General features: G+C 39.6%; 1 protein-coding gene across 4 annotated transcripts in view; it reads right to left on the reverse strand.

The window, feature by feature from the left end:
- PPP1R9A (protein phosphatase 1 regulatory subunit 9A) overlaps positions 1 to 19,631 on the reverse strand; it is a 147,070-nt gene that overhangs the window by 60,996 nt on the left and 66,443 nt on the right. For all 4 annotated transcript variants that reach the window (XM_075746132.1, XM_075746135.1, XM_075746134.1 and 1 more), the window contains exons 3-5: positions 6,751 to 6,883; positions 6,143 to 6,263; positions 1,290 to 1,394 (exon numbers count right to left, since the gene is read on the reverse strand). In XM_075746132.1, the coding sequence (XP_075602247.1) occupies positions 1,290 to 1,394; positions 6,143 to 6,263; positions 6,751 to 6,883 (359 nt within the window). The remainder of the gene's footprint in view (positions 1 to 1,289; positions 1,395 to 6,142; positions 6,264 to 6,750; positions 6,884 to 19,631) is intronic.

The raw sequence follows: 19,631 nt of genomic DNA on the forward strand, positions 1-19,631 counted from the left end.
CCTAATAAAGTATATACTAATTTTTACAGTTAACTCAGTAGGAACACTCACAGCATGTGTGAGTCTTCGCAGAAATAGTACTGATGTCACTAAACCTGTAAATGTTACACAAAAATGTATTCACCTGTAATTACACTAAAACTTTAGTAACTTTTTTCCTAAATAACCTCTTTCAAATAAAACCCTGATCAACCACCCCCAATCCCCAAGATTCTTTGCAGAATCCACATCCCAACATTATTCCTCAATGTCATGCAGGAACAGCTATGGAATTATAGTGGAAATGTGCATGCCAGCATACAGCACCACCATCTGAGGGGGACTGCATATATTATCACCACTGGTTTAGTCACGGTTCAAAAGAAGTCAGCCTTGAACTCATTAATTAAAGAATTCAGCTGTATTCCCTAGAGAGGAATTTGAGTGAGAACCAAAGGGTGACTACAGAATGGCTGCTGCTTTGCAATATGCCAAAGATATTTTTGGATTTATTTTTAGAGTTAAATCTGTACTGTAATTAATAAGCTATTAAACAGAAAAGCTATGTGACTGCATAGGTTTTCAAATGGCAAAACAGTTAATTTCTAGGGAACTGTTCTTATTAATTTACGAACATTTTACAGCCTTGTATTTACATTAGTTCAGAATTTTACTTGCAGTATATGTTACATTTTCTAGCCTATTCATTACTGTATGGATTTTTACAGGGATGCCTTTCAACGAACCACAGCACAGGAACAGAGAGAAACCCAGAGACAGTACACAGACTCAGGTAGCTCGAAGAATTAATACTGGGATGTTAGTCTCCTCAGTTCAGTACCTGTTAACACTATTGCATCCAATACTCTTCTCTCCTCTGTGCTGAGGTGGCATCTGCAAGCACCAGGCTGCTCACTACCTTACTCCTCCATCGCTGGGGCAGTAACATGGCCAGTCTCCCCAGCGGAAAAGCGAGGAGATCAGTGGCAGCACAGTTTCCACCTGACCAACACCCATGACCTTTGTCATTCCAGCTAATACAAACATTTTGAGGTCCATGGATATGTAGACCAGTGAAGAGTTGTCTTCTGTGTGCAATTTCAGCTTGTTTCAGTGGTCATATTTTAAAAATCTAAGCCAAAACAAAAATTTGTAATACCATAGCTCATCCCTGTCTTGGGATAAAAGCAGAGAAGGCACAGAGGCCAAAAAACTCCAATTCCACCTGGGCACACTGATAATCCTGTGAAAGAAGCCAGGTAATCTGAAGTATTCAATCACAATTTCTTTTTTTCTTCTAAAATACTCACCTGACTTTCCCTTTGGTGTTTCTAAGAACAGTTGCGGCAAAATTTTGTGTAACACCAACCAGACTGATGCCATCGACTTCCACAATTTGGTCATTCACTTGGATCCTTTCAGGGGAAAAACACAAAGATATAAATAACTGTGTGGATTCTTGTTTATTTTTCAGCAAAACTTAGCATACAGAGATTTTTTTAGATTGATTTTAAACAAAGACTTTAAACAAAAACTCAGTCATAAAATGATTGAAGTAAAAATGCATCATTCCTTGCACACAGACATCTCATAAATCCAGCTTCAAAGTCACCATTACAATTAATAGCATCAATCATCCAGTTGCTTTCCTTGTACATAAATACAGCAACACAAACTCTTGCATTTGTCATATGACTTAAATTAAATGAGATACTCGAACAGTTCTTATATCATTCTTTCCTAAGCCAATCTTGAAAAACAGCATAAGACATAGCTCTGGTATTTCACGCTAATGGAAAAAAAATGTGATATTTAACTAAAACAACCTGCTCATCTGTGGAGAAAAGAGCTTATGCATCAGACTTAATTGTGACCTACTCTCTTAAAGTATTTCATCTAAGTTGTTCCAAAAAGATGAATTCCCAGTATAAATGTGGTCTTGCTGCACAAAATAATAAGACCTTGGACTGTTTTAGTAAGGACTCTCTCTTTGAAACCAAACACCTATTTACAGTCAATACTGTTTGATGCAGGAAAAGTTAGGTGGAATAAAAAACATGCTGCTTTTATTTGAAGCAAGCACTGCTACAAAATCCCTAGAGCAGGCATTGGGCTCATCTGGACTACAAATGCCTGGAAGGAGGACTGCTATACTAAAATGTCCTCCAAAAATGCACGAAGTCCTATCATTTCAAAAATTAACACACACCTCCCATTCAGAACTAGTGAAAGGGAGCAATTTTCAAGTACTTACATGGATGCTACTCATCCAAACAATATAGTTTACAAAAGAACCGAGAAACAGCTATGAAAAAAATTCCATTTAAATTATATGAAAATACCTAAATTAAGCTATTTGATATCTTAGGATATCTTAGTGATGAGACTTCTTTTCAAAGAACAACAGAGGCTTCAAAAGAGAGCTGGAGCATTTTGACTTGGAGCACTAATTTCTCTGTTAAGTATGGCGCAACGCTTTGCAGTTGTACATGTGTTCAAGCAGTATCTTCAGTTCTTTGGACTCCACTGACGAGTAAGAAATACAAGATTTATTCTTTGGCAGCCTCACACCACAGAATGTCACTGTGTTCTGGGCAAGATCTCCCTTCTGTATATAAGAAACCTTGAAAAAATCATCTTCATGACAGCTTATAAACTCCTATCTTGAAAATCGTATCAGGGATTTTAATCTCAGAATTTTATTTCAGTTTTCACTGAAGTATTTAATAAATACACCAATGACATTAATATTTATTGTATTTTGATACTGTAAAAATTAGTATTTTTTTTTAATTTTAGCAAACATGAGGTGCAGTCAGATGGCCACAGGAGTTCCAAAAAACGAAGTTTAAGAAGTTGGTGCCCACTGAGTGGGAAGCTGTCACCCTCTTGGCTGAAAACTAAATGGTGGAAGAACAGACTCCTATCTGATGGCAGTTTACCCACAACACTTTACATACTCCACTATGCAGTGGACTAGCAGTGTTCACATAGATACATAGTTATAGCATTTCAGGTGGTGAAACGTCATGTTAGAGAACTGTTGCCTGCAGTTTCTAAGTGGCTCCATTTTGATCTACTGCAATTGAGTCTGATTCCGCTTGTCCTTCAGGCATATTTTGTATCTCCTTCTTTCTTGTTTGTACAGCTCCTAAATTAATTTCCAAGTTGTATTTTTATGGCCATTATTCTCCAAATTTAATTATATATACATACATACCAAAGAACATACAATTAACATAATTGTTATTCAAATTATATAATTACATGTACATTTGCTGTGTGCACTCTATACTGCCACATACTCTCACAGCCATATTCTCCTGGCCATCTTTCTCTTCCTCGGGCATCCCCTCTCCAGCCCCACTCCCACACAGCTCTGTACCTGTAGCCTAGCCCTAACTCCCCAGCCAAGCCACCCCAGGCACCATTTACACCAAAATACTCTCACAGCCATGTTCTCTGGGCAGCCTTCCCTTTAGAGCCCACTCTGGTAGGAGCTCTAGGCTTCCTCTGTCTCTCAAATCTAATTTCAAACATGAATGAAAAATTTGGCTCAGGTTGGCAAAGCCTGAATTATAGAGGTTTAAGTGCTTTTATCAGCAAGGAAATTGGTAATTCTTCTGACAATTATTTTCTAATGGTCATGGCTTAAATCTTTGCCTATTTGAAGCAGCACTTCAATGAAGTAGCAACTACAGAAATGAACCCATTAAAGTTTAACAAATTACTTGCATAATTACTGCTCTGTATGATGAACTGAAAAATTTAACCTGTGCAGAGACATTTAGAGTACTTTTCAAGTTAAGAACTGTGTCTGTTGTTCTCAATATTATCAAAATAATTTAAAATGTGAATGACTCATCACCACAATAATTTGAAAGAAGCAGCTATGTATTCATCCAGGAAGATTTTATTTTTCATATTCAGTCTAATGATTGATTTCATATTGTACACAGTATTAATAATCTCTCTTATTACTTATCAACATGCTTGCCTTTGGATTCATCTCGAAGGACCCTCCATGGCTAAATACTGCCACACAATGCCTTTGATATGACAACTGAACACTACCTGTTTGTTTGCATCAACATGAATCAAGCCAGCCGTGTTCAATCACTGAGAAACCCCTTTGTACAGATTTTGGGTTTCCATGGGCAGCAAGTACTTTACATCACGATTTGATGGGTCTTTCAATAAAAGATGGGAGTTATCCTACAGATATTCTAATGTTTTAAATTGTACTTTCAGAACAGCCTGCTTGAAGATTGCTCTGTGGTGATTTAGAATATCTGATGCAACTGCCGAAACATAGTTTTATTTTCTGTTAGGAGACTTTGTTTTGTTATCAGTTTTAATGATTAACTAGGCTCTTCACAAAGATGAAGTTAACAGGACCATTTAGAGTGATGCACTTTATTACAGAACTGGCTGCTCCTGACTAAGAGGATTACATATCCCTTTCCCAAGTGAATGATCAGTCAGGCTCTCAAAAGAGAAAATCAGAGGGCTATTTCTCAGCTGACTGAACATTCAGCCAGTTGAAAATCAACACAAATATTAGAATGGTCAAAGAGAGACATTATTTTTTCTCAGGTGACAAGCTCCTTTCAGATGCCATCTAGGGAAATGAAAGAAGAGACTTGTGATTGAACATTAACTTCTGTAGCCCACTCAAACATGTGAATAATGAGAGGAACAGAAAACACAGATCATCACAGAGCAGAAGGGAGTAACTCTGATTTTTAACCAAAGCATTTCACACAGAATGCCAGTCGTGAACTTAATGCCTTCTGGCTGAGCTCAAGCATACCTTTCAGAAAAACATTTACTTAAAGTAATGGATGAAGTAATGACATCTTGAGGTGTTAGCTTCCTCACTTCCCTTCATAATTTTTAAGCCTATGATAAATCGGTATGTGGCCTTCAACCTGGTACCTTATTGCCAAGACCTGTAAAGATACCTGCAATCCCAGTGTGGAAGACAGCATACTTCAGTAGTTTCAGAGCAATGTTATTAAGCTTTGCAGCCCCCTGCCATGTAGAGCCTTCTGATTTAATTTGTGTGGGGTTTCCACAGCAGAACAATCTTTTGCCTGGCTGAAAAGTTATATGTGTTCATCAATAAGGAACATGTTACTGCAATACACTTTTTAGAAGACAGTATCAACTTTTTAGAGTTTATTCTTACTCTATTTACCTACACTTCTGTTTGGTTTTATTTAAAACCAATATAACAAATCATTAATGGTTAAATTAAGTAATATTTTATTTGCATGAAAATTTTCAAAGGGTATGCACTGGGACAAAACAACAAATTATATGGGTTGGAAGATGTTTAAGAATACTTTTCATTACTAAATGATTACATAGTAAAGTGTTTTTCTAAATTTTAATGAGAAACATTGGTCTGATTGTGGCAGGTATTGTGTAATATACAGATAACTCTGTCCCGTACGATAGAAAAGACTGTATGTTCAAAAGGAATTCTTTAACCTGCACATACCAAGTAAGCGATTCTAGAAGCAACCAGGTTTTATATGAGCATTGTACAAACACTAATTCATTTCTTTAGTAGGCAAGAGTTTTGGTACAGCTTCCCATTCCAACAGATCAATGCACTTTCAGTGCTGTATGGGTGATAACTGAGTTCTGAAGCAGAAGACTATGCATAATAAGAAATACAAAGTAACAACCTGTCTCAGTAAACTTGAAAGGAGAGGTATTTAGCAAAGAGTTTAATCATTCAGATACACTAATTATTTTCCTAATCGAATGTTGAGCAGAAATCTTTTTCGTAAGTACTGATTGCTTAAAGCTGGTTTGAAGCAAAAAGAATACATGGGAGCTCAACACCTTTAAAATCTAAACTACCTTCAAAAGTGATACATAATTTGTAATCTCCAGCTTTACTCACACTAAAGCATCTGGGTTTTCAAGTAGTCATGAACACAAATCTTTGGCAAATGTGTTCTCCTTAAGCAGTTTAAAACTGGTACACCAAACTGGTGTCTTCTCATAACCACATCAGGTATTTGGACCTCACCAAGGAAGTCTCCGAATTTTACAGCTTTGAGTTATAACGACACACATTAAGCAAACAACTCTCATAATTCATAGTAACTACTGCTGGGAAGATTTCCAAATACCGAGTCTAGTTTACCTGCCATCTCTTTCTGCTGCCCCACCTTCTGTTACTGTTTTGACAAATATTCCCAGTTTTTCAAGGCCTGCATCTGCTCCGACTCCCATTCCAATAATGCTTATGCCAAGTCCATCTTCATCTGTGAAAAAGGAAAGCGGAAGCAGAAAATTCTTACATTTGATTTATACAGTTATTTGGCAGATAAACATTTATGCTTCGGTTCCTCTTTGTTTTCCGTGTCAGTAACATTAGTATCTTTTTACTTCCTTTTAAAAACTTTATTATTCTACCATTTTAATTACACACAAAAATATCACCTTCAACCTTATGAGGAACTCAGAAAATCAAGATTTTTACTCTTCCAGTGGAGAATGAAAACTTCACATCAAACACTGTGTAAAATCATATGCTAAAGGAGTGACACAAAACAATTTCCTTAGGGAAATAAAGAACTGCATGTCTCTCAACTACTTCTTTAATTCCTTATCAAACATTTCTTGAAATCCAAAAAGCCAAGGTGATTACTACAACAGATTCATCAAAATTCAAGATAGGCTCTGTAGGGATGTGTAGACTTCCTCAGACTTGTAGATCAGTGTCACAGGAACTGGAAAGGACACACATACCTTTTTCTAGTTCAACTGGGAAGAGCTCCAGCTTTTCCACACGCTTCTCGAGCTCATATTCAGCTGATGCAGCCACTGGGTCAACTTCATCATTTCTCCTGTCATAGTCTTCATTGGAATATGTATTGAAAACCTGTGGAAACAGACCAAAAATCGCTCAACTACTTACTCCAAAAAGACTTCCAACTTAGGAAAATAGCTATTGCTTTTGTCCTGTGATGTTGCAGAGTTGCCAGACGTGAAGACTATTAATCTACATTTACGCTGCCTGTGGATACCATTAGAGATTATGCTCCACATTATGGATCAACTTTTTAGGAGAGTAATACACACAGCTCTGGGTACTTTTTAAACTAACCAGGTTTGCAGGTTTATTATTTCAGCTCTAAAGCAGTAATTTTACACTGACTGCATTAACCTGATTATATTATTTACGCTACTTTCTATCCTAGTTTCAACAGGAACATGGCTTTCAATCAGAGATCATTCAGACCTTCAGGAGCTTCAAACAGTGAGGAAAAGCATATTTTTGTATTTTAGAGGTCAGAGTTTGCAAGCCTTATCCACTTACCTGTCCACATTTGGCAGTAATGAAAGAATATGCATTTTAGTGGTAATAATTTTACTAAACACCAGTCCCACGCATATATCATGTTCATTACTTCAAATAAAGGAAAGGAAATTCCCTTATCTCCTCTTCCTCTTTTACAGACACCTTACAGAAGATACAATTATGTAGCCATGTTTTTCTATATCACTGTTTCAATACAAAACACTGCCCTGTGCTATGTAGCTACAGGTACATTCAGGTCCCAAGAAGCCTGCTCTCTTACAGCCTTGCTTAGAGGCTCCGTAACGGCTGCCCCTGGAGGAAGCATGCCAGCTTGCTGCCCAGTGCAATGCCAGGAGCTGGGCTCATTTTCACCTGAGGTTTTGCCTCCCCCAAAAGCTGTTAGTGCAGATTAATTTCTTTTAAATAGTAAATATATTAAAATTGCAATACAAAAATACTATTCAATACTACTGTAAGTATAACAACTGCATCATGGCTACCGTAAAGCTACTGCAAAAAAAACCTCCCAGCTTTCTATAAAGTAGTGGTTGAAACAGAAAAGATGTTAGTCACTCTGGAAATTTTAACTTCGGTATTTTACACCAATGTGAAACACTTAATAAATTGCCTCTTCCAAGAAGACTAAGATGATAAACATTTTACAAGAATCCACAAACCTATCCCACATTGATTTTTAGTGATATTGATGCAAGAAAAAGGCTGTTTTAACTAAATCATGTTCCCAAGAAGCCTTCATAAATATATCCAAAAGCTAAGTAAAATGTCACATACTAAATGCTGTCCAATGCTGCTGGATATTTTATGCTGCTTTAGTATGTATAAGATTGGAGAAAAGACACTGATGTGGAAATAATCATAAGGAAATGTAACAATTTACTTGGTCTATAATAACCTGCAAAATCTATGTGCAAGTTCTGGCAACGCAACACACAAATGGAGAAGCTGAGCAAATAGCCCTTTCAAAATGTAAGTGATCATTTTCAGCTCCTTCCCTAAGCTTATGTTTGTGGATGCAATAACTGCGTCTGCATCGGGTTCTTTTCAAAGGCCTCGAACTGTGTATTAATTTCTGCTCCTGCTGTTAACCCCATTGGGTGTTTGAACTCCCAGTTAAAATGGAAAACAAAATGGAGGGTGTCCATACCTGCTTGACAGTCTGACAGAGGAGCTCTGAAAAGTGTTTTGTTACTCCACATCTTTCACACATCTCTTTTACACAAGATAAAGCCTTCTTCATGTTATGTACCCCTGCCTGCTGCTTCTCTGTGAGTCTGAATGCTTGAAGACAGGAAGAATCATGAACATGGTTTTCTATGTAGGCCATATCAAGCTAGAAAACAACCCATGGTTCTAATGATGCTTGCCTGTATGTAGTGAAAAGAAGCAGGTAGGGGACAGAAGGCCAGCCCATTTATCTTTTGATTGTGAGATGTACGTATGACTCATGACAAACATCTCTACCCTGACACAAGAACAGATCACACCAGGCAGAAGAACTCAATCAATGGCAAGGAAAAGCCCTGCGGCAAGCAGGGATAAGCTCCCCTGGCAGCTAACCTTCTCTCTGGTTTGCTGTCAAAGATGACTATTCCCACTAAGGGCTCAAAGCCAACCTCATTCATGCTGACATCAACCAAAATAAGGATCAATCAGTGGAGCTAGACCCAATTAAAACACTAGTTAGCCAAGGCTTGACCACTAACCTTTAGGTTTGAAATGCGGCAGCCATGTAAGCAAGTACAGGTTAAAAACAACAGCTGTGAGTTCAGCTTGGATTGTCTCATTTCTGAGCATGATGAGAGAGACCTGTGTTTCAAATGTGGAACAGAGACGGATGTTACGAAGGAAAATGGAGATACAGTCACTAGCTGTTCAAGGATGGTGAGAGAGGCAGAGAAATATCGCTTGCTGAAGACAATACATGAGGGTGAGGCATAGGGAAAAATTATGTCACAAAATGAGTATATTTATTTCTGGATTCCTTTTCATCATGTTAGTTTACTCCCAATTTTTCTACCTCCCCCCCCCCACAGGCACAGGGAGATGGGGAATGGGAGCTGCTGTCAGTTCATCACACGTTGTCTCTGCCACTCCTTCCTCCTCAGGGGGAGGACTCCTCACACTCTTCCCCTGCTCCAGTGTGGGGTTCCTCCCACAGGAGACAGTCCTCCATGAACTTCTCCAACCTGAGTCCTTTCCATGGGCTACAGTTCTTCACCAACTGCTCCAGCGTGGGTCTCTTCCACGAGGTGCAGACCTTCAGGAACAGACTGCTCCAGTGTGGGTTCCCCATGGGGTCACAAGTCCTGCCAGCAAACCTGCTCCAGTGTGGGCTCCCTTCTCCACAGGGCCACAGGTCCTGCCAGGAGCTTGCTCCAGCATGGACTTCCCACGGGGTCACAGCATCCTGCAGGCATCCACCTGCTCTGACGTGGGGTCCTCCACGGGCTGCAGGTGGAATCTCTACACCCCCTCATCCTTCCTCCATGGGCTGCAGGGGGACAGCCTGCTTCACCATGGTCTTCTCCACGGGCTGCAGGGGAATCTCTGCTCCAGTGCCTGGAGCACCTCCTCCCCCTCCTTCTGCACTGACCTTGGTGCCTGCAGAGTTGCTCCTCACATGTTCTCACTCCTCTCCTCTGGCTGCTGTTGCACAGCAGTTTTTTCCCCCTTCTTAACTCTGTTATCCCAGAGGCATTACCACCATTGCTGATTGGCTTGGCCTTGGCCAGCGGTGGGTCTGTCTTGGAGCCGGCTGGCATTGGCTCTATCAGACACAGGGGAAGCTTCTAGCAGCTTCTCAGAGAAGCCACACCTGTAGCCCCCCTGGTACCAAAACCTTGCCAGGCAAACCCACTACACTGTTTTTTGTACATTGGTTATATGATCTTGCCCGCTGCCTTCAACATGTGTTTTGACTAGGGGAAGAAGTAGGATATTCTTGTATGTCATTTACCTCATTTTGCACAATCACATTTAATGGTTGACTGATTCTATTAAATGAATCTCTGGGTGTTAAAACGAAGAAAAGAAAATTTGTGCTTGAAAATCTTCTTTCTTTCTGAAACAGTCTATCCACCATAGTGACAACCTGCTTGCTCAGTACAGTCATGAGAACTGTCACTCAAGATTTTACTTTGCTAAAAATAAAAGAAACAGTTATAACTTTTTCCTCAAAGTATGCTTAACTTGATTTAAGTAGACCTAGTTCACCACGCCCGCTGCCGCTGTGTTTCCTAGAGTGTGTGTGGGATTTCAGACTCATGGGAATTCTTCCATTCCCTGTGATTTAACAGATGTTGTTCTGCCATCACACTGGCCAAGTACCCACTACAATAAAGTCTACTGGGCCATTACTTAAAGAAAGCTTTTTTTCAGGAAAATCTAATACATCATCTTAATCTCTGATTGTACCTCCCCAGGTATTTAGGGGGGAAAAAAGTTTTGATGGAATTCACCTGTGACATTTACTAGGATTTACAACAGCACTTGTAATCCAGTAACAGTGGAAATAAAAAGCCACCAACAGCGGTGACAACCCAACAGATACCAATGCGCAATGTGTATGTCAAAACAAACCCCAAAAAACTGATGGGCTCACTCCAACACTGCTGTTAACAGAACATACTTCTGTCTTCTCTAGAGTGAAGGAAAAAGGTCATCAGTGATTCATCCAGCACCAAAATAAAGACAAATCGTATGATCACAGAAGCAGGTGTTATTGTCAGCCACCCTGGTGGCGCCCCAGGGAAATCATACATACACATACATGACTAACTGCTTCTCTTTCAGAGAGCAGTGACACAGCACAATCTAGAAAAGACATGCCACTAACTATAAAAATATGTTGCAGGCTCTAATTCAGAAAAAAACCACATTTTGGTTCTAATACTTCGTTTTATGAATAAGACTAGAAAGATGGGAATTGATTTTTTATTCTTGAAAAAAGGAAAAGTTTTATAAGTTTGGGGCATTTTCTCATATCTCTCAACTACCAAGGATCTTTACAGAATTTTGCTGGCAGTAACCAGCAGATAGTGACAACTTTTTTTTTTTTTTTAAAGGAAGTCAGAATGGAGATGAACTATGAAGAATCAAATGGGCTACTCTCCCCATGGGTTAGTCAGCTTGGCGCTACATTGACCATGTTATTAGTGTTCATGCTATAAACTCTGCAACATAAAAACTGTCTCATCTGATGTGTTTAAGAAAGTCCCAAACATACTGAGTATACGCTGGATATGCCTGTACTGTCTTTGCAAGTTGTGTTACGAAACCAGATCTGATTCCAGGTTCACCTGCTGCTGCCTGCCTTGCCATCCATGCTTTTTTACCCCTCCAATGACTGGTGGCCACCAAAGAGAAAGAACCATGCAAGAACTGCATATTGGTGGATGGCACCTTGTTGCAGTAGCTATTCTACCACACCTTCAGTTACTCAAGTCTAACACACACATAAATAGTTTCTCTGATGTGCAATTCTTGATTACACCAGGTCATTCCATGTCGGGCCACAGCCAACATAAACTGGTGATCACTGCGTAATACCGATTATGAAACTATGCCTTCCACCCACTGTTGCTATGCTATCATAATGCCTGCTCTTCATGCCTCTGTTCAGAAAGCAAAAACAGTACCTAAGATCTGACCCAGCCATCTGGGTGAGATGGATCACCATGCATAGCAAAGCAGAGCTGCAAAAAATAGCACAAACCCTTACAGCGAACGTCTGCCAGGAATTCATGCCTCTGGCATCCACTCTGGGGAGGCGAGTAGGCATCACAGCCACTACCTTACCATAATGATGCCATGTAAGACCAATAAACTACTACTTTTCTCAAACATTTGCTTATTTCTGAAAATTCAGGGTAAAGGTTTTGTAATCGTGGTGTGCTAGAGGCCATTTCGAAAGTGATGCTAGGCCATGCGGTGGCAATTACAACCTGTGCTCCTGACTCCATCCCTGCCATTACTATACATGCTGCTGGTGGCCACCAGCAAGGTGAGTTTGATGTCATTGGTTAATCTTTAGAAGTACTCTCTAGCTGATGCAGAGTTTTCAATGAGCAGAGAATGGCACCTGCCAGCAAAAGAGACTGGTATTCCTTGTGTGTACAGAAAACATTGCTGAAACCTCTTCTTAAACCTGCACAACAGTCTACCTACCTCCTCTTTTCCTTTCATCACTACCCTTGGGCAGGAAGAACCAAAGACACTTATCAGAGGCACCTCCTGTCCCATTATGGAGAACTGAGATTTTCAGGCACGCTTGCAGGCATGAAAAGCAATGCTGTTAGTCTTGGGATGATCCAAAATCCTCTCCTTTTTTCATAGCTACCAAGGCAAGATCGAGGCCAGAATTTGGGTTTCCCTGGTCTTGTATGGAGCCATAGCTTCAGAATCAACAGCCACATCCTGTAAAGGGACTGAATGTGGGTTCCCAGAGGAATACCCGATGCTCACTGCTTTAGTGGCTGATGCTTGCTTTCATACATATGACAAGCTTCATCAGAATGATAACTGGTATTATTATCCTTTTCATGTGCCATTTTTAAAACTTTAAAAATTTAGAACACCTTCATTTCACGCCTTCTTTGCAGACAGCAGCAGCAACCAAATGGGTCATCTCTCCATATATCCTGGTGAGAAGCCCTGAGAACGATCAGGTCTTCTTGCTGCCATACATCATTACTGTGCAAACAGCCAATGCAGGAAGGTGAATAATTACAGAATGACCTATTAGTTTTATCTTTTTATAATTCATCTCCAGGGTTTGCTGTGTAATTGCTGGAGGAGAGTCACAGAGGGCTCTCTCATGTGGACAGAACAAAACTTGGCACAGACAGTGTCCGTATTTGGAAAAATTTCTATCGCCCATTTTCTGCTCCAAGTGAACAAACTTATTCGTCCTGCACTGAAACTGGGAGAAAACAGAAATGTGCAAACACTAAAGGGAACTAATCAACCTGACACTATGGATGCATCCTTTGGCAATCTTAATTATAATGACAGTAATAACCACTTCCTTTGGCTGGTTCTGCCACATACACCCTGCTGACTTTGGGAATGATGAAAACCCAAAGGTTGTCTCTAATGCAGACATGGATGGAAATCACGAATATTTTGTATCATCAGAAGCATTATTATTAATTACAGTAACAGGTGGAATTCCAGACAAGTTTTGTTGTGCTTGTTAGCAAGAATTCACATAAGGAAACATGGCTAAAAGTAAGTTGTTTGGACATTCAGAAAAACATTGTTAATTGTGGATTACACCTTCAGTTTTCTTTCTCAGTCTAGAGAAGTCTTTAAGTCTAGAACAGCATGCAATAGCACCTCCCTACCCTCTGTGAGGAGGAACAGGTACATTTGCAGGGTAGCTGCCAATTTCTTCAGAGCAGCTTTACAATCATCTCATTTTGAATACACTAAATTGGACTGCTGGGCTTCCTCCACTAAGGCTGAAAAATTCTCTTGTGGGGAGAGATGTGAGGAAAGCCATAAGAGTGCCATAGGAAGAGTCGGACATGTTCATGAACATGACACTGACCTACAGTGTTGCACTTCAAGCATAATCAGTTGTGAGGGGTACTTCTGCGCTGCACCCCGCAAGGGCAGGAGGCAGGCACAACACCGAGGATAACCTCTCTAGCTGTGATCAAGAAACTAAATGAGAGAAAAAAAAAATCACAGTTTGACCATTCACTGGATACTACTTGAAAGTCTTTCTACAGCATAGCTTCAGGGAGAAGTTCTGACAATGTCTGAAATAGGTGACTTCTCTTTCAAAGAGTCTTTTCTCTGTGACGTGGTTGCTTTGTCGCAGTCAAAGGGAGTGAGTCAGTCAGGAGGAGCCACCACAGGCTTCCTCCAGCTTTCCTGGCTTCACACTCCCCTAAAGCCTGCGTGGGCATCAGCTGTCACTAACACTTCAGCAGGGAAGCACCAAGGAGACAAATCTTCCCAAGAAGCAATCGCAGGGATGAGACACAGATGGAAATTAGACAGCTGCAATATTGAAATAAACTGATTGTCTAACACCAAAACCAAGCCTGGGGTTTCCCTCAGGAAGCTCTGTAGGAGAAAGATCTGCTTTAAGTGGCCTCACACTTTGGCAAAAAGAACTGCACAGTAGATCTTAGTTTCTGAAATCCTAAAAGTATTTGGGCCCTAGACTTCTCCATCCCAGAGAGACCTCTTCCAACATACAACGAAGAGCCAGGTGCAAGTGCTGCCATGCACAACCAAACTGTTCAATTTGTTGATACAAACTGGAAAATATTATCTCTAGATATTCTTGGTTTAGGTAACTAGCACACACGATCAAGTCTTATGTCTGTTGGCACAGTCATGAAGACCATGTCTAGTGAAAACCTACAGTGTCACTGTCTTGCAGCAACACCAACACATCTTAGCTCACATCCATACAGCCCTGGCCACTGCAGCATGTCCTGCACCTGGCCTGTCTATGGCGAGAAGCACCCAACTGATGCTAACCCCAAACTGTGCTGCAGTTGCACTGTCTGCTGGGACACATGCATTAAAATGCATGGACTAATCACACGCATATATAGAATCATAGAATCATATAAATGTTTGGGTTGGAAGACACCTTTAAAGGTCATCTAGTTCAACTCCCCTGCAATGAGCAGAGACATCTGCAACTACACCATGCTGCTCAGAGCCCCATCTAACCTGACCTTGAATGTTTCCAGGGATGGGGTATCTACCAACTCTCTGGGCAACCTGTTCCAGTGTTTCACCACCCTCATTGTAAAAAATTTCGTCCTTGTATCCAGTCTCATATTAGGCCTGTGACATGAACATGGTTTTGATTCCCGGTATAAGTAGTTAAACAACCAGGTAGACTTCACTTTTAAGCTTATTTCACTCAAACCAGTACCTTAAATTTTATACAGTGCAGTTTCAGGCCCAAATATGGAACTGAAATTGCTTTGGTAGTACTGATGGATCATCTCCTGGTATCAACAATGACAGGACATACCTGCCCACTCTCTTTGACCTCTCCACTGCATTCACTACTGTTAAATCAGAAGGTCTTACTGCTTTAGCTCAGAGGGGCTGCAGGGACTGAAAATAACCCAGCCAAAATGCTCAACTCCTTCCAAGAAGGATGCAACAATGTGTAGCAGCACATCGAACTGCTCTTCCACTACAAATCCCTTACCTGAGCATTTTATACTCTGTGTAGCTCGACATTAACATACTGGTATAAAAATGTGGCCTTGGCACCCTAAATCAAGTAGAAGGCCAAATTTTCAGATTTATGTTTGTCATCACAAATTTTCTATGTACAAATAGGATTTTTGCCCCATCTTGCTGCTACTTGGTTCAGTTTCAGCTGTGATTTATTTAAAAACATGTTTTTATTAAACAATTTCCTAGAATCAGTGAAGTTATATACCCTACTATTTAGTATATATTCAGACTGTATTAGTGTTATTGCTGATGTACTAGTTTTGTTACAATTTATGTCACTACTTGTTTACATAGCAGAAAAATACAAAATCACTGTTGCTGGAAATGAGATGTGTGTCCCATGTGAAAACTTCATACAGTTACTCTTCATTAAAACACGGCAGAGTAATTAGCAAGTGGAAATAAGCCCTGCAGCTGAAGAGTAAAACCAAAGCTAATACAGATCTGCTCTTACACAGTAATTTCTAAGAACGTAAAAAATTTTCCTGACCATTATTTGGCTAATATCATGTCATTATGGATGATGCTATATGACAAAGGAAATTAAGATCTCCTCAAAATACTAAATTTTCATATTAGTGCTATCTAAAACTTTGGTCATTGAAAGTAAGTAGTTCTACTGCTTAGGTAAGTAAAGTGTAAGATAAGTAAGATTTTTATAGTAGTAAGGAACACTCTCTCAGCTGAAAACATCCTATATCGATCCTCTAAGGAGGATCAATGAGATAAAAAACGCTCTTTTCTTAGAGTGCCTCACTCTTTATGAAGGCACTCTTTCCCTTCTGAAAATATCCAATCTGGAAAAAAAAACCCCAGCAGTTCAAGTCTTACAAAAACCAGACGAGTTCTGAGAAACTCCAGTTCTCCAGACGCTGGCTCTTGTTTGACTCCATTAGTGAGCCAGCAGAGCTGCTGCCTCCTTCATGGGGAGGAACAGATATCCCTTTGACTTCACCTGTGCTTTTTAAATGTAGTGCATTTTTAAAAGCCTCTGCCTCCTTCCGCCACAACAGCGTATATCACTGACCCAGTCTAAGGCTACCTGGACACCGATAATCTCCAGTCACCTGCTAATTACACACAAAGCCACTGCCAAGCAACGCTCCTCTTTCAGACACACTGGAACATGAGATCTCTGCAAAACAATGAGCCCTGGGACAATAATAAAGCATTTAACCCTGCATACTTTTTAAGGGACTTGAGAACAAGATCAGCTCCTTTGAAAACAAATTAATACTTATATAATTAAGAAGCTATAGAAAATGCAATGCTGTTATCATAAACACAAAGGACTCTTCATTATACAACACCTCGTGTCCTTGTTCACAATCTCGATCTAGCGCACAGTGAAAAAATGAAAAGTGGAGACTGACTGTCTCCCATGGGTGTGGGTCCTCACAGACCGGGCTTGGCCTGTGGAGCAGCAATCCTATTCACATGAAACTCCAGGAACATCGTGTCATGAGAAACACAGATGACATGAATCTTTTCTTTCTTTTCTACACGGGCAACGAATTATGACCTCTAGGTTGTTGAGGGCAAATATGCCTCTAAACCAATCCAGGAAAAACTTCAGCTATTTTCTCATGGCAACCCTAAAAACTCAAACAGTTCACTTATTGGCAAATATTGAATTACTTCAATGCAAAAAACTTGAGAATATTTCTCTGGTCTTTTTTTATTAAACTATTTTCCACGCTTTCACTGTGCAACCCTTTGTAGGGTATCTGAACATTAGACTTACCTTTTGCTGGAAGGCAATCTAAGTAACTCAACTTGCTTATCTGGAAAGGGTCACCCTGGTCAGACTTAAAAAGGTTCACTGGTATCGAAACACAGGTCACATGGAATTCACAACTTGCACAACTACTAGGGTTGCTGTGTCTCAGTTTTGTTTTAGTAAGTGAGTAAAACAGCATGGTGCGCTGAAACCTGGAGTTGACAAAAATATCTGAATCATCTTATCTGAATATTCCTGCTTTTTTTTGCATATAGTGACTGGTTACCATTCCATGAAGATTTTTTCTATTTTTTTTTTTTTTTGGTCATAACCATTATTACAAAAGAAATTCCAATACCGTCCTGGTTTTCTCTTATGTTAATGGTACATGCTAAATGATTTTAACTGAATTCTGTTTGGTGAGTTTTGCAGACCTGGGTCTAAATCTTCTTGGGTAGTGGGTAGGTTTTTGTAATGCAGCAGCTTTGAAGCAACAGCATAATGGGATGAATAAATGACTAGTGATGTGACTCCCCTGAGTCTTACTGATTATATATGAATCCCAATGAGACCTTTTAAGTTTTGTAAATTTCACAGGTACACTTCATATGTAATTCATTTCTTTGCCCTGACATTGCCTTTTTTTGACTCTACTTTGTATTACTGGAAGTTACTGACAAAAATTTACTTCACAATTGTTTAAATCTTCTACTATTTTTAGTCAGTAATCCACAATTTAGAAATAGAGAATAAAAACCAGGAAAAAACCCCCTTGTACTTCTCATGACAGTAGCTTGCCAATCACAGGGAAAAGAGCCAAGAGACAAGATCCACTGCACTGCATTCCCATAAAACTCAAGGTTCCTCAGAAAATCTCTCCTGCCAGACTTTTCTCACAGATCCCGGACAGATTTGAGATGTAGGTACAGCACCTTAACATGTTACTGCCTACAACAGTGCAGTACTGACCTTTAAACCTGAATGGCTTTGGCTGACTATGACTGCACTCCTGTTTCAGGGCAAAGTAAAAACATTTGCCTACACCTTGAGAGAGTCTCCATCCAGCAAAACAAAGAAGAAGTTGCAACAAAAGCACGTCGATAGCCATGCTATACAAAACCATATAAAAATATCAACAAGAATACTTAAGAAGAAAATTCATTTCCAATGTGACAGCAGATATATTTTATCACTCTTTTGGCAAGCCCCTGTATTGCCAAGGTAACAAACTAGCGTGCTCAAGAACTCATTGTATCTTTGAACATGAAAATAAGCATGCGAATGAGAGTATTTGTAGTGAACTGAGTTTGACAAATTCATTATAATACAGTACAGCCTCGAGTCTGGACCTTTGGTGTCTAAACAAGTTTAAACAGATAGGAGAGCATGAAGCAAAGTTGCAATTTCTATCCCTAGACATTTATTCCTGAATCTGCTGCAGTATTTCTTCCAGATCCTTGCATTGCTGCCAATTTACATCGTAACTGAGGGTGCTATTTTTCTTTCGCCTTCAAGAGTGTGACACATGAGCTAGCCAAGAATAAATGCTGCTTCTGGTACCAATTAGTACAGACTGCCATACAGTAGCAATGTCACCATGAATCAACATGTCAGTGTTTCTTCTCCCAGCAATCTCACTCTCCCTCAGCCTACAAGTCAAGATGTCCAAACAGAGTCAAAATGCCACAAATGTTCTCAGAGGCAAACACCTGAAAAAAAATATTGACTATTCATAAAACATTCTTATTTCTATTTAAAATAAATCTCAGTGGAGATAAATTGTGTAACCTGCATTTTCACTAAAAATGAATCTACAAAAATAAAATTTCACAACCAATTCCTTTTATTCATTTGCAGATGTCAGGATTGTTAAGAAAATAATTCAAAGGAAAGAAAGTGCACAAAAAAGTGATCACGGGCATTAATTTAGAAGATTTACTGAATAAATAATACAGAGATAATTCTAGTTTTATTGTCAACTTATGATGTTTTATAAACTGAAAAAGAATTTTTTTTATATATATGTATATAAATGTACTATAAACAGTACACATTGCTGTCTATCCCTTTACTTAAAGCAGAGAAGAGAGCAGAGGTGAAAGAAGAGAGTTATGTGGAAACAGTCCGACTTGGTGTCCAATTTTCTCAATATTATGTCATCAATACTGATCCTTTTCTGCTTTTTTGAGGCGTAAAGTTGCAACTACCCTGAAGGTTTTTATGACTCTCTCATATGCCTTGTCTCATTCCTAGCAGCTACGGCATTTGGTACTAATTGGCAATCTTACCAATATTGCTGCAGATGCAGCAAAGACTGAGCCAGCCAGGGAGAAGGATCTCCAGTGCCAGAAAGCAGAAGACTTTACA

The sequence above is a fragment of the Balearica regulorum genome, chromosome 2, assembly GCF_011004875.1.
Source record: "Balearica regulorum gibbericeps isolate bBalReg1 chromosome 2, bBalReg1.pri, whole genome shotgun sequence".
Classification (NCBI taxonomy): Eukaryota; Metazoa; Chordata; class Aves; order Gruiformes; family Gruidae; genus Balearica; species Balearica regulorum.